Here is a 15,662-nt window from a genome sequence, read left to right as displayed (position 1 = left end):
TTCCCTTGTACCCCGCTAATCTGACTGGTTGGAGGAGAGCGGCAATCTTTCTGACTTTTGATCTGCTGCTGGCCCAGGCTTGCATTTCAGTCATTTCCACCCCCCCCCCAGGCTCTCTGTGCCCCAGGCAGCTTCCCCTCTCAGCCCCCCCTGATTATGGTCTCGGTGCAAACGAGTGTTAGATTAACAGACCTTGAAAAGAAGGATTTTGGGATCTCCTTATTTCTAGTGTTTTTAATTTGCTTTCTATTGAAGATGCTTATCTTTAGGGGGGAAAAAAGGCCCATAGCAGTTTTAGAACTCGTTTACATTCTGCTTCCTAATTCTGATTTATTTCTCTTGTAGGCTGAAGTAATTTATAAGCTTACAATGACAGACAGGTAAGTGAGAAGGTTACCAAGCATCATGCATTGGCCAGATTTTGTATAAACTGTTGTCTGACTGAGAAGATAAAGCTCTTATGTTATCCTCTCTATATTAAGACTTTTTTTTTTTAAGTTTTAATTGAAAACATGAGAGCAGTTTTCAAAAACAGTTTACATTGGCTTAAATTTCTCTTTGAAAATTGTTCCATGGATTTAATGTTTTGTTTACTTTTGTATATAGTCCGGGGCAGCCTGAAAGGCCATTCAGAAAGTTTCTCTGATTAAAATAATTATAAAGTGCCCCTAGAATTAGTGTGGGCATCAGTGTTGGGCGGGTATGGAAATTGCCCATGCGTGTACTTGTGTCCACTCATATGTGTGCTCTTATTTACAGTCTTTGAGACCTGGAAACATTTTTTCAGTATCCCACACACTGTTTTATTCTAGATATCGACAAATACAAAAAGATGCTATTTGAACTGAATTAAAAGGAAATAAAAAATAAAACAAAATGTCTCTTCGCCAGGTGACATTTTTGCAGATTGTATAAATCCTTGAACTTTATCCATTTGATTTAGTTATTTTTTATTCAGATGGAGAATGTCTTGCTTAAGGAACCGAGCACCATAAATCAGGAATACTCTTCGGCAGCCGTGATAATGCATGTTCTTATCTAGGGATGTAGGGAAAAAAAAAAAAGATTGCACGTTAGTTTGCAGAGCCCACAAGATGACTGTCTGGAGGATCTGTCACATGAATTCAGTGAACTGCAGTAATAATAATTCCCTGTGGACCCTCAAATTGTCGAATCTGTAGTGGCGCTCATGCGCATTCACACGATCCGAGGGCTTTGCAGCTGCACATTTGATGTGCATTCCCACAACTCCACATCATGCTTGAATTCTCCACAGCTTTGCTGGGGAAATTGACAGATTTTAACAAATTTCTCCAGCAAGTCCAGAGCATATCTACAGATTCTGTCAGTCTCAAACTAGGCTGAAATGTGCCTGGTTTTTTTTTTTTTTTTTTTTTTTTTTGCACATCTGCAGTTGTACCAAGACACAGACTTCCTCCTTGTATAAAATGTAAGCTGTCTGTCTAGATCATAGGATGCGAAAGTTACATTATAAAGTATGTAAGGACCTTTTAGTCAGCAGAGAATATATTCAGGTTCCAAGAAGGTAATTTTGTAACATCGCGGATAACTTGCTCAGCAAATAAGTGCATAAGTTACACCAAATTTCAACAGGAACATACACATACACTCACTTGGAAAACAATCCCACCCAATGTTACAATTGCTCTCGGAGCCTGTAAACTCCAATGCATTCTTTTTACCATCAAAAAGTGTGAGGACAAGTGAAAACTCCACACCCTGGGGAGCACTTTCGCACGGTCTGGGTGAACATGTGCGTGAACCTGGCATACCGCACCTCAATTTACCTGCACGTTGGCAGGCAATGTTATAAAACCCCATTTCTGTGTGGAAATGCATTACCCTCAGTGTATAGCAGTTTCAGCCATTTCTCAGTGTCTTAAATAGCCAGACATACTCAGGTAAGAAGTCAATGCTGACATTTAAAGAACAAAATAAAGTGTGCCCAATTAAGCAGAGATGTAGAAACCAAAGTAACCTGCAGTCCTGTATATTAGGAGCATCGATGTGATTGCAGAGTTAAAAAAAAAAAAAAAAAAAGTGCAAAAAAATACAACAGGCCTCTGTTTCAAAAACACAAAAATGTATGTTGCCTCATTCAGTTCTTCATAGACTTTTTTTCTACATCCTAACCTGCTTGGAACTACATTTTATGAGATAAAGGGCCTGGAGGGTGTTAATATTTAACTCCAGTATTTAATATGCAAAAGACACACCTGAATGGCACATGGGAGTGATTGTCTAGTTTTTGTTTGGGCCGCAGGGATTATTTGCGTCTGCAGATAGGCAGTTTTCATTTTCTTGAACTGGTCACAGTGCTTGAAGCAGCTGTGAAAATAAACAGCTTCCCAGCTCTGTTGCTGCCAGCAGGGCATGTAGTCTGGGTGCTGAAATATTTTCATGAACAGATGCCAGGGCTGATCTCCCTGGTGGGATCTTGGTGTACAGGAAAGCTGCAGGAGGGGGTCCAGGTCTTCATCTGGAAGAAAATGTGCAAAGCTTTCACAATACGTTTTTTTCTTTAGAGACATAAAACACAAATCAGCTTTGTCATTTCAACATTTTATTTTTGTCTCTGAACCATAAATAAAACTGTGCACAGCCTTGTAATTGGAGAGCTGGTTGTACAGTAACACCTCTTTATTCCGAGCCAGGAATTTAGTACTGTATTACAAAAAGCATGCCGCTATTAATGTCTTCTATAATTAAGGATAAACCTCTGGTGCTGTAGTTAGTGCATATTGTTTACACGCAGGCAGCATGTTGGACTCTTGCATGTTTATTATCATTGCAGACAGTAAATGATTGTCTTAAAACATGGCCTCTTTGTATCAGCCAGTAGAGGAACACTTCAAATGAGGAAACTGATAGTCTGTTTAAATGACCTCCTTGTTTTGGTCCACTTCAAGCCTTTCTGTTAGCTACTCTGTGAATAAATATTTAAAAGTGTGGTTCAGATGTCAGTTTCCATTATATATTCTCCTTTTTCAAGAGGACTCCATGTCCCATTCGCGTAGGCACAGCTAGTAATTGATGCATGCATAAAATATTTGGTAACTAGTGCACTTAGCACACTGTATTTGATCGTCTTCGTTTTGACTTACTCTTGCAAACCATTTCCCAACTGGGAGCACTGTCCTACATTCTTGCTAGGAAAATGAATTAGTTTCCTTCATTGTATTTTGTCAAGAATTAACATTTTTATTGCATATTTAGATCTGTAACATACATTCTTATCTGTGAATCGCCAATAATTGTGTGTATTTAAATTCTCTAAATAGTTTTGCTGTACTTATTGTTTTCTCTGTTGGCAGTCCCTGCAGCTTTCTTTTCCCAAGATGGCATATCTGGATAATTGAGGAGTACCCCTCATTGTTCCAAGGCCTAGAGAAGTGCCATTCCTCTCTCTCCGGGCCTGGGTAAACCAGTCCTGATGGATGTTGGGGATCTGAACCCAGATCCCCTGTGCTACAGCTGGAGCTAACCCTATCACAATATAGTTTTAAAATCATTTTGGATATTACTTCCATAAATCTTCACTCAAAACTTTTCACAACGGACTTACCAATAGAGACTCTCAAAATTTGCAGACAACTGTGTATATCCTAGAGGAAAGGCGAGATAGGGGTAGATATGATAGTGATATGTAAATATGGCAAAGGTTTCCCTGCACAGGAGGTGAGCCTCTTTCAACAGGATGCTCTAGAACAAGGGGTCATGGTGTGCGAGTGAAAACAGGTAAACTCAGGAGTAATCTTATAAAGAAATATTTCCTAAAGAGAGTAGTGGAGGCATGGAACAGCCTCCCAGTGGAGGTGGTGGAGGCAAAAAACAGTATCTGAATTCAAGATAGAATAGGATAGACACAGGGGATTTCTGAGGGAGTGATGGGAATTGTAAGGGCTAGACTAGATGGGCCATATGGTCTTTTTATGCCATCATGTTTCTATGTATTATAATAGGAAATTAAAGGAGATATTTTTCACTTTAAAATATACAGGAAAGAAATCTTGCTGAACATTCAAGATTCCATCATATTGATAGACATACCATCTAAGCTATTTTGCGTTGGTAATTTTTCATTGTGCAAAATAAGTGTGTGAAGGGTACTGACTGTGGGGACCCTCTGACACCTGGTTTAAAATTTGAAGAGTGGAGATCACGTGGTGTGATATGATGGGCAAGACATGTCTTTGGGACCCCACTCACTCAACCAGCAGTAAATGTGGCTTTAGTGAATTTTAATTTCAATTTACTGATTAACAATACACGGGTGAGAAAAGGCAGTCTGTTTGCGCAGTGAGAGCCATGTTCCGGTGAGTCTAGATGTCTACCAAAGTTGTGCGCAAAGAGAGAGAGAGAGAGAGAATGTGGGCAGGAAGCAGTAAAATGGTGGAGGCGAGCAATGGCCCAGGTTCTCCAGTAGTGCTGAACTTTAATATAAACGACCTGGCTAATGCAGTAGCTTTGGTACTGGAGGGAAAATTTTGTAAAGATTGACTCTCGATGATGCCAATGCATTGCTCACGGAAAAGGGGAAGCAAATGTTGGAGCTGGAATCAAATGTCTTGGGCCTGGATGATCATATGGTCATGCTAGAAAGCGAAGTGCACGCCTTAAAAACACTGGTGGACAAACAGGCTAAGAAGTTAGAGTACCTGGAAAATCGCTCCAGGAGGAGCAACTTGTGCTTCATTGGCTTCCCTGAAATGATAAAAGACAGAAATTTAGCAAACATCATAGAAGACTGGTTACTGCGTGCATTGGCCCACTCCACATGGATCTTACATGGTAAGATCCATGTGGAGTGGGCCAATTGCTTGGGCACTAAAATGCCTAATAGAAATAGGCCATGCCCGGTACTGACAAAATCTCTGAATTTTGCCCAAAAACATTATATCTTGATGGCATACAGGAAAAATAAAGATCTTATTTTTGAAGGGGCGCCTATACTAATCTTTCAGGATTTTTCGGTGGGAGTGTCTGTGCAGAGAAAGGCGTTCTCCTAGGAGAGCAGTATGTTTGTCCTCACATGTGGGTGACATCATAAGATGGAGCCCGGCATGGAAAACGTCTGTCAAACTTTTTAGAAACGTTGACTGGCACACTGAGCATGCCCAGCATGCCACTGTCCACTCGGGGTCTCTCTTCAGGCTCTTCTTTTTCGCGGAGCTACTGCCTTGCGGTGGTGGAGCTCTTGTTCTTTTTGTGGAAAAAGTTCCAGAAAGTTCGTTTTTTGCTCTGCGCTAGATCTCTCTCCGGTTCTCTGTTGGTTTTTCTCTCTAGTCGGTGAGTTTTTTTCCTCTCCTTTGGTGTCCGCTGGTGGTCATATCCGTGCGGTCTTCTGTGCACCTCATGGCAGCATCAGTCTTCTGTCGGTGTCCCTGGAATATGCCCTTAACATATCCTCATGAAGTATGCATCCTGTGCCTGGGGACATCGCACTATATCTGGGGCTGCGATCTGTGAGTGCAGATGACTCCAAAGGGCCATTGGGCCAGACTGGATAAATGGAGAAGGTTTTCGGTTTGGGTAAGTCTAAACCCTCCACCACGGCATCGATGCCATCAATGCCCAAGGACCGGCGGAACCCTTTGTTATCCATCCTTCATTGGCCACTCCTTCTCCAAGAATCTCCAGGGGGAGAGGCTCTGGGGATTGACCTGTGTCAGACTCCTCAAAGTCGTGGACATCTGGATCATCGTCCTCGTCCTGGGCGCCGGGAAAACACCAGGCTGAGCACAGTGGGAAACACTGCTACTGATCTTCGTCCTCACCCGGTGCTGGCCTCAGCGCTTGCCGCCTTGCCCCCGAAGCGGCCCCGACGAGAGGAGGCCCCATTCTCCCTTGAGTCTGGTGGCCCAGGGCCATCCACACTGATCCTGGTGTCAGGCATTGACCCCCCTAGGCATCCCAAAGAGGAACTGGCCTCTCCTCTACCTTCTCAGCTTTTCCTTTCAGCGGAGGCTTTCGAGGTGGAGCTGGAGCGTCGGGTGTGCCTTAGCAGTAGAAAGCACTTTGCGCAATAGGGAGATGGTGCTCCCACCACCGATGCTGGTGCCTTTCCCAACTCCAGTGTTTTCACCAATGCCGACGTTTGTGCTGGTGTCGATGCCTGTGGTATCTGGTTTGGAACCGTTGTTGCATCGTCTTGATGTCCTCCTTTGTATCCTCCCAACACAATTGTTGCCGACACCTCACGATTCCTCGGTGGCCTGGCGGGCATCTGAGCCAGTCCTTGTTGAGGACTCCTTCGGGGACGAGGGACTGTTGGTGCCTTCTGCACCACTGGAACCCTCCGTGCCCCACCCTGTGCTACCAGGGCTGTTGCCTGGTCCATCAGGTCCCCCTTTCACTCTGAGTCCCTCGCTATCTCTGCCCTGAGACTTGCCCAGTGCTCCTCAGCCTGAGGACCCTTATGACCCTTGGGGAAGGGATATCTCGATACCTCATTGGTGGATTCCAGAGGTCTTCCGTCGATACCCTCTCCCTTGGAGGAGCAGTGTCTGTCCCCACTGGAGGACCTGACCTACACGGGTTTTGTCTGGGCTATGGCTGAAGCCATACTCTTCCAATTTGTTTGAAGAGGATGCCTACCACAAAATGCTGGTGATTCTCCTGTTTATGGATGCCCCAAAGGAAGTGGTAGCAGTCCCCATCCACGAGATTCTCCAAGAACTGCTCCTTCGACTCTGGAAACACCCCCTCTCCGTGGCCTCAATGAACTGGAAGGCTCGTAGAGTATATCTCTACGAGCCTTCCAGCTGTGGGCTTCAAAAAGCACCAGCTGCCCCAACAATATGTGATGATAGAGTCTGCACTGAAGAAAGCAAAAAAAGGTCGAAGACTCATGCCTCAGCCTGCCTGGCAAGGAGAATAGGGCATGAGATGCAATGGGTAGGAGAGTGTTCCAGGGCTCCATGTTGGTGGCCCGTATTGCTTCCTACCTGTTATACATGACCCAATATACTGATGCAGGTCCAGGAAGTTGCGGATGGCCTTGCCCAGCAGCCTCAAGAAGCCCTTATGGCTATTGTTCGTCAGGTCCTTGAGTGTGGGAAGCATGAAGTATGTATGGCCTACAATGTTTTTGAGACTGCGGGCTGCATAGCTGCTGCCGGCATCTCAGCAAGGCGTCTCGCTTGGTTCTGTGCCTTGAACCTTTGCTCTGAGGTTCAGGCTGACCTGCCTTGCACTGGGGATAACCTTTTCAGTGATAAGGTGAAAGATGCAGTCGCATAGCTGAAGGATCACCATGAGAACTTCCAGCAGTTGTCGGCTATGGTCTCATTCTCTCCATTGGCTTCCAAGAGGCCTTCCTGGCCTGGGCCAAGGAGACCCTTCTACAGGCAACAGAAGTACTACCCTCCTGCCCCTCTGTCTCGACCATAGCAAGGGGCAGATCTCATCAGCCACGGGGTCCCAGGCCCCAGCCAGCACCCTAGGCTAGCCCTGCTATGGGGTTTTAACTGGCTGCGAGGGAGCATAAGCCAGTGGAATTGACCAGTGCCAGAGGACCTGCCGGTCGGGGTCTGGCTCCAATTCTTTGCGGACTGGTGGCCGTCCATGATGTCAGATCAGTGGGTCCTGTCAACCATCCGGCACGGTTACAGGTTGAATCTCATGGCTGACCCACAGGATTCTCTCCTGTGCCCACTTTGGGGTCCCATCTCGCATCTGGACTTGCTTGTAGTGGAACTTTCTGCCCTACTAATGGTCAGGGCAGTAGAGCCTGTCCCTCGGGAACAACAGGGGTGGGGGTTTTACTCCTATTATTTTTTTGATTCCAAAGAAAACAGGAGACCTCCATCCCATTCTCTTTCTGTGAGCCTTGAACAGGTTTCTGAAAAGGGAAAAGTTCAAGATGGTATCTTTGGGCACCCTAATTCCCCTCTTGTTCCCTCGACCTGAAAGATGGATACACCCACATCGAGAACTCTCCCAGTCACCGGAAGTATCTCCACTTTGTGGTGGTTCGCTGGAATTTTCAATACCATGTGCTTCCATTTGTCTTGGACTCCCCGCCAAGGGTCTTCACAAAGGGCCGGATTTTAAAAGGGTTACGCGCATAAGTTATGCGCGTAACCCTCTTAAAAGGCCCCTGCGCGTGCCGAGCCTATTTTGCATAGGCTCGGCGGCGCGCGCAAGCCCCGGGACACGCGTAAGTCCAGGGGCTTTGCAATGGGGGCGTGTTGGGGGCGAGTCGGGTGAGCAGCGTGAATTTTGAGGCGCGCCTGGTGCACGAGCAAAAGTACGCGCGCGCGCAAATTTATAAAATCTACCCCATAGTGTTTGACCATGATGGGTGCCTGTTTACGTCAGCTGGATATCCAGGTCTTTCCATACCTGGACGACTGGTTGGTCAAGAGCGACACTCAAGCAGGAGCATTGTGGTCGGTACGCTGGACCATTCAGGTATTGGAGCAGCTGGGGTTTTTAATCAATTACCCAAAATCCCATCTCAGTTTGTCGTCACGGCTGGATTTCATAGGCGCTGTGTTGAATGCGACGCAGGCAAAGGCCTTTTTGCCCCACGACAGGGTTTGAGCGTTGCAGTCCATGGCGGGGGAGATCCAGGAGAGCCAACTACTGCCAGCAAGACAATTGTTGCAGCTTCTGGGGCACATGGCCACAACCGTCCATGTCACCCTGTTCGCCCATCTGCATATGCGCCAAGCCCATTGGTCCCTGCACTCTCAGTGGCAGCAGGCCACCCAAGATCTCCAGGTTCGTGTCCAGGTTTCCCCCACTCTCAGGGATTCCCTGGCTTGGTGGAGATCCCATTCCATTCTGGAGCAGGGTATGCCATTTCAGGCTCCCCCAACTAGGATTATTCTCACCACAGAAGCATCTCACCTAGGTTGGGGAGCCCACGTCAATGGCCTCCACACCCAGGGTCTTTGGATCGCTCAAGAAGCCCGGTGTCAGATAAACTTCTTGGAGCTGAGAGCAATCCGGTATGCACTGTGGGCCTTCCAGGTTCACCTGGCCAATCACGTGGTCCTCATTCGGACAGAAATCTAGGTTGCCATGTGGAATATCAACAAGTAAGGGGGCCCCATATCCTTCCTCCTCTGTCAGGAGGCGGTGCTGACCTGGTCCTGGGCCCTGGCTCAGAGGATGTTGTGCCAGGATGGAAAACACCCTGGCAGACAGGCTGAGTCGCACCTTCTAACCCCACAAGTGGTCCCTGATGTAGGAGGTGGCGGATCAAATCTTCTGTCTCTGGGGAACCCCGGACGTGGATCTATTTGCCGCCCCCTGCAACAGGAAGGTTCCTCAGTACTGCTCCCTGTCCAGGGCAGACAGCCAGCCAGTTACGGATGCCTTTGCCCTCTGCTGGGGATGGGGCCTCCTATATGCATATCCTCCACTCTCATTAGTAGCGAAGACTCTCGAAGCTTCACGAGTATCAGGGGACCATGATCCTCATAATCCCCCATTGACTGAGACAGGTTTGGTTCCTGTGAGAGCTCTCCCGGCAGGGCCTGATCTGTCTCGGGACTGCCCCAGACCTTCTCACGCAGGATCAGGGCAAGCTGCACCACCTCAACCTCCAGGCCCTGTCCCTTACGGCCTGGATGTTGAGTAGTTGATCTTGCAGCCTCTTGATCTCTGAGGAGGTGTCTCGAGTGGCTTCAAGGAAGTCTTATGCACTGAAATGAAGGAGGTTTGCCATCTGGTGTGAGCAAAAAAATTTTGACCCCCCTCCCCCCTTCTCCTGCCCGAATCTGGACCTCCTGGTTTATCTACTATGCCTCTTGGAGGCTGGGCTTAAAATCCAACCCCGGTGCATCTCAGTGCTATAGGAGCTTACCACCAGGGGGTGGATGGTTTCGCCCATCTCTGTGCAGCCGATTGTGGGGCAGTTCATGCATGGTTTAGTTCAGCTGTGGCCTCCCCTATGGACCCTAGCGGTGTCCTGGGGACCTTAACGTAGTGTTGGCTCGGCTGATGAAACCACCGTTTGAGCCACTGCGCTCCTCGACGCTCAAGTATTTGACCTGGAACGTCATTTTCTTGGTGGCAATCGCGTCTGTGTGCAGAGTCAGTGAGCTGCACGCCTTGGTGATTTATCTGCCCTACACGAGGTTTTTCCATGACAGGGTGGTTCTGCATACCCACTTTAGCTTCCTGCCATAGGTGGTGACAGATTTCTGTATTTATCAATCCATCAACCTGCCTACTTTTTCCTTAGGCCTCATTCCAGCCAAGGGGAAAAGGCGCTGCATATACTCTATTGTAAGAAGAGGGCCTTCGCCTTCTACCTGGACCGGATGGCAGGCCACAGACAGTCCACCCAACTTTTTGTCTCTTTTGACTCTAACAGCCAGTCTGTCCTCAGGAATCTCTTTCAGTTGTGAACCCAACTCTTCCTACCTAAGGCCCCTGGTTTGGGTTCAGACCGTCCCTGCTGTTACCAGCAGCACTTATGTTGTTGTGCCCGTTGGCACCTGTTTGGTGTCTGTTGGTCCTTTTATTCATCGGGGCCAGCCTGTAGCTAGAGATTCACCCACATGTGAGGACTACCATCCTGCTTGTCCTAGGAGAAAGCGAAGTTGTTTACCTTTAACATGTGTTCTCCTGGGACAGAAAGATGTTAGTCCTCAGGAAACTCGCCTGCCACCCCGTGGAGTTGTTTTCTCTTAGTGGTGGTTGTTTTTTTATTTTTTCGTAATTTGCTTACGAGACTGTAGAGAGAGACCCCATATGGACGTGTGGATAGTGGCTTGCTGGGCATGCTCAGAAGTTTTCCGTGCTGGGCTCCATCTGATGATGTCAACCACATGTGAAGATCCTGCTGTCCTAGGAGAGCACCTGTTACAGGTAAGCAACTTCGCTTTCTCTCCGACGTGTAAAACTTGTAGAGCTTAATCTCCCCTTTGCGCTATTATACCCAGTGAAACTAAGAATCACTCAGACTAATAAACGTGATTTATACTTCTGTAGCAGAGGCTGATGCTTTTTTGGCAACTTTGAGTCCAGTGAATACATGAGGACAGCTTTTGATGGAACTTTGTTTACTCTGCATAAATAATGTTCGTGAGAGATGGTAATGTGCTGCTCTTTATCAGCCTATGCAGCTGGCCTTGAAACTATACTTAGTTTTCGCTGGAGTTTGAGAATGTTTCTTCTAAGTTATAGTGTTCCCTTTACTCAACGTGCTTCTGGATGGATCTTCTGCTGTACTGTTATACCTACAAGGTATAACAGAGCAAGTGATTCGGCACAAACACTTTCAGGACTGGTCATACGAGAAAAATGTGCGGATTGTGATTCTAACTTCAGTAGGCACAGAGTTATTTTTGTTTTTTCTTTATTCACTTTACATGGGCTCTTTAGGCAGATTAGTGTAGATTTGTTAAAAGGAGAGTGGGGGTCCCTACACACTTTATACAGACCAATTTTGCCCATGGTTGGGCTGTTGAGTGTGATATTTCTATTGTTATTGGTTTTGTGGGGAAGGGAGGGTTTGGTGGGGGGTTGGGGTTGGGAAATGAGTCTGGTGGGGAGAAGGGGGAGCAAGGGTTGTGTGGGATGGGGGGTATGGTACATATGTCCTACGTTTGGTGATCTATTACTACTTTGAAGTTGGAAAATCATTTCTGCTGGTGGTGGAGGATTCGGATTTAGGCTGGGAAGGCTGGTTCTATATGATGTGAGTTTGTAGATTATGCAACTTTGCTAATTCTATATACCAGTAATTTCGCATCCGCTTAGATGGGCTATCTGGAATGTCTCCTGGGTTGGATCAGTTATCAAGAGATACAAAATATTACAGGCTTTGCAGAGGCTGTAATATTTTGTATCTCTTGATAACTGATCCAACCCAGGAGACATTCCAGATAGCCCATCTAAGCGGATGCAAAATTACTGCTTTAATCCAAGGAACTCATTTGGATAAAGCGGAGCATCAGAAGTTATGTAAACAATGGGTAGGGCAGGTGTTTTCTTCCCAATCGGGAACAAAGAAAGTGGATGTAGCAGTTCTAATAGGGCATAATGTCCCTTTGCAAATTTCCCAACAAATTGAAGATCCAGAGGGCAGATTTATATTGGTGTCTGGCTCCTTATATGGTAAAACAATTACAGTTTTTAATGACTATGCCCCGAATGTGTATGAACATTTTTTTTCCCACAAAACCACTCCATTTATTAGCTGATTTTACACATGGCCTCATAATTGTGGTGGGAGATTTCAGTTGTGTACATGATCCTGTCCTAGATGGTTCATCAACAACTTTAGTGGGAGGCACCAAATATCTGTGTCAGGGTTTGGATTTGGTGGATACGTGGCTTACGAGACTTGCTCCAGGATAGGATAGATTATCTTCTGATGTGAAAGGAAGATTATGGTCTGGTTTCAAGGGCTGAAATTTACCCCCTTGCAGTGTAAGATCATGCGTTAGTTTGGTTTGACATGGAAGGGCTGCAACTGGTTGATTTAGCACGAATGTGGCGCTTCCCCAAATATCTCTATACAAGTCACCACTTTAGGGATTTTCTGCTGAGTACTTGGGGCAAGTATGTTGGCAATAATAAAGACACCAGAAGTCGCAAATTCTTTTCTGGGAAGCGGCTAAAGTTGTTTTGAGAGGGGAGATCCTTTCTGCACTCATGTAAGAGATTAAGCGTATGACTAATGAAATTAAGACTTCAGGACAGACTGAAAGTTGCTTAAGTCATATGTTGCTAATCCATCTAGGGTTACTAAGGCCAATTTCCTTATGGTTCAGGCATCACTGAATATGTTACCACCTCAAGGAGCAAAGAAGAATTTGGTTTATTACAAAAGTAAAATGTTTCATTATAATAACAAATCAATGAAATTTTTAGCAAAGGTTGTAAAATAGTGGAAGGATCAAAATTATATAAAGCCATGAAGGATTCCACAGGAAAAATGGTAAACTCTGGTAAAGATATACCTTCTATATTTAGATCTTTTTATCATTCTGTATACAAAAGCAGAGTTGGTAGAAGGGAATGACATTTGGAAATATTTGGAGGGGATAGGTTTATCTCTTTTAAATGAGAATTAATTAGAGAAGCTATAACATTTACTCTGTTTGGTGTATTATAACAGTTTAGAGCAGTTATCGCTCTCTGGAGGAGCTCTGTATTTATCCATACCCATTGGATCCCAGTTACCTGTATCCCTTGTTCGATGTAATGCATTCGTTGTTATGCCGTTCCTCGTTTCGATGTAAACCGATCTGATATGTTCTTTTGCACATGAATGTCGGTATAAAAAAGTTCCAAATAAATAAATACATATATACAGGAAATACAACAGAGAATCCAGCAATCTAAATTGATGAAAGCACCAGGTCCAGATAGCTATTCAGCTGAATTCTATAAGATTTTGGGTAATAAATTGTTGCATCCCATGAGAGCGGCATATGGAGAGCTTTTTGGCAAGGATAGTTTCCCCTTCTCTCCCAACAAAGCTCTTATAGTCTTGCCAAAGTCAGGGCGGGATCTCTTGCTTCCAGGAGCTTATAGACCTATTTCCCTTTTACATTTCGATATAAAAATTTTGGCAAATATTTCTGCTTATAGGTTGGCGAAGGTTCTCCCGGGGTTGATAGAGGTGGAACAAGTTGGCTTTTATCAAAGTTACACACACAGTCTATAATGTACACAGAGTAGTGGCATCCATGGAGATTAACATTTGGAAGCACCTACCTTCATTGCTTTTGAGTTTTGATGCAGAAAAAGCTTTTTATTGGGTTAACTGGAACTTTGTTTGAAGTGATTTAAAAAAAGTGGAGATTGAGGGGTATTTTTTTATGGGTTATTGAGACTTTATATAGTAATCCTATAGCCTCAGTTCTGGTAAATGGAACTAGGTCAGATGTGTTTCCCTTAGCCAGAGGTACCAGGCAAGGTTGCCCCCTGTTGCTCCTTCTTTTTATTCTCTCCTTGGAACCGTTACTTCAAAAAATAGGAGAAAATGTGAATATCACTGGGACTCCATTAGCTTGTCAAAAGGATTTGTCTTTTAAATTGGCGACTTTTGCTGATGACATCTTAATTCCTATTGGTGATCCCAGATCCTCTCTTCCAGAGCTCCTCAGAGAATTCTCAGATTATGGCAATTTGGCAGGCCTGAAACTAAATTTAGATTAATCAGAGACCATACCTATGTGAGATGAAGTAGCAGGTACATGTGGACCCGATTTCATTATGCACTGGTCTTTTTGATTCCATTAAGTATTTAGGGATTCGTTTATATAAGGATCCTACTAAATTGAAAAAGGTTAATTATCAGCTGCTCCTGGGCCATACTGGGCAGAGACTTCAAACTTGCGGGTCGATACAGTAAAGAGCGGCCGCAGTTACCCCATTTCTAACCCGCTGTTTACTCACAATTTGGCCGCGTAAGTCCAACCCGCGATTCACTATCCCTTTTAACCCATCCTTACCGCTTTTTTAAATCAACGGGTAACCCTTTCCGCCCGCGGCATGTATATGAGATGTAAACGATCGGATTAGGTATTCCCTCCCATTCAGTAATGTGCGCCCCGACTATCGCCTTTTTAACCTGCAGTTTAGCCGCGCGTTTAACCTGCTAATTTACCACCTACCCCTACCCCTGCGTTAGAGGCAGGGGTAAGGGTAGACGGCAAACTTTCCCCCAGCCCCTGCTCACCTGCCCTGGCCGCCGGTCTCCGGGGCAGCCCCAGTCTTCTCTCCCCTCCTCGCGAAGCAAGGCGCAGGGCGAAAAGCGACTTGACATGTTATTAAAATATTGTAAATAAAGTGTAACAAAAGTTAACTTACTTCTTCTTACAGTCCTCTCTGCCCTCCTCTGGAGGCGCGCACCGCGGCTCCCCTGCCTCCTGGGGGCAGCCGGTGGCGAAAGCGGCCCCCGCCGGCGAAGATGGATGAACGCACGCCCGTAGTGCACGGGTGCTCGTCAGCAAGGGTGCATGAACGGGCGTGCGTGACGTCATGCAAGTCGCTTTTCGCCCTGTGCCTTGCTTGCCTTAGGTTTTCTTTTGATTAAAGTTGGGATCCACTTCCTGGTACCTGACATTTGAAATGACAGGTACCAGCGCACCCAGGATACTGTATAGGCGCTGTATAGCGCCTATACAGTAAAATGGATTGAGCTTCATGGACGTGGGTTGGATGTGGCTTGCATTTGCATGCCATTTAAATACAGTATCGAGCGGTAGGTGATCCTAACTATCGGTGCGGCAAACGCGGGTGCGCCGGGCACTAACGCACCTCTTTCTACCGCCCCTTACTGTATCGGCCCGTTGGATGGTGTATCCTTTATTTGTATCTGGCCGAAATGCTCTTTTTCAGATGATACTGCTGCGTAAATGGTTATATCTATTTCAAACCCTGCCCATGTGTCTCTCAAAACAGGAGATATCAAGCATAGAGACATTAATTACCAAATTTATTTGGCAGGGAAAAAAGCCTAGAATTGACTTACATAAATTAATAAGGAAAAGGATAGAGGGGAATTGATTCTTTCCAGTTTGCGGCTATATAATCTAGCCTGCAATTTACGGCATCTTGGTGATTGGCTGATGGCTTCCACTTTTTACACCCCATTGGAGAATGAGTTTGTGTCATCGTGGGATTTGTGGTTTTTGCTACACACAGAGCATTTTTTCCAATCCAAG

General features: G+C 45.8%; 1 protein-coding gene across 3 annotated transcripts in view; it reads left to right on the top strand.

Annotated features, from left to right (window-relative positions):
• SLC9A8 (solute carrier family 9 member A8) overlaps positions 1-15,662 on the top strand; it is a 220,172-nt gene that overhangs the window by 67,939 nt on the left and 136,571 nt on the right. For all 3 annotated transcript variants that reach the window (XM_029612295.1, XM_029612294.1, XM_029612296.1), the window contains one exon: positions 346-380. In XM_029612295.1, the coding sequence (XP_029468155.1) occupies positions 346-380 (35 nt within the window). The remainder of the gene's footprint in view (positions 1-345; positions 381-15,662) is intronic.

This window comes from Rhinatrema bivittatum, chromosome 8 (assembly GCF_901001135.1).
Source record: "Rhinatrema bivittatum chromosome 8, aRhiBiv1.1, whole genome shotgun sequence".
Lineage (NCBI taxonomy): Eukaryota > Metazoa > Chordata > Amphibia > Gymnophiona > Rhinatrematidae > Rhinatrema > Rhinatrema bivittatum.
This window is presented reverse-complemented; position numbering and strand designations above follow the sequence as displayed.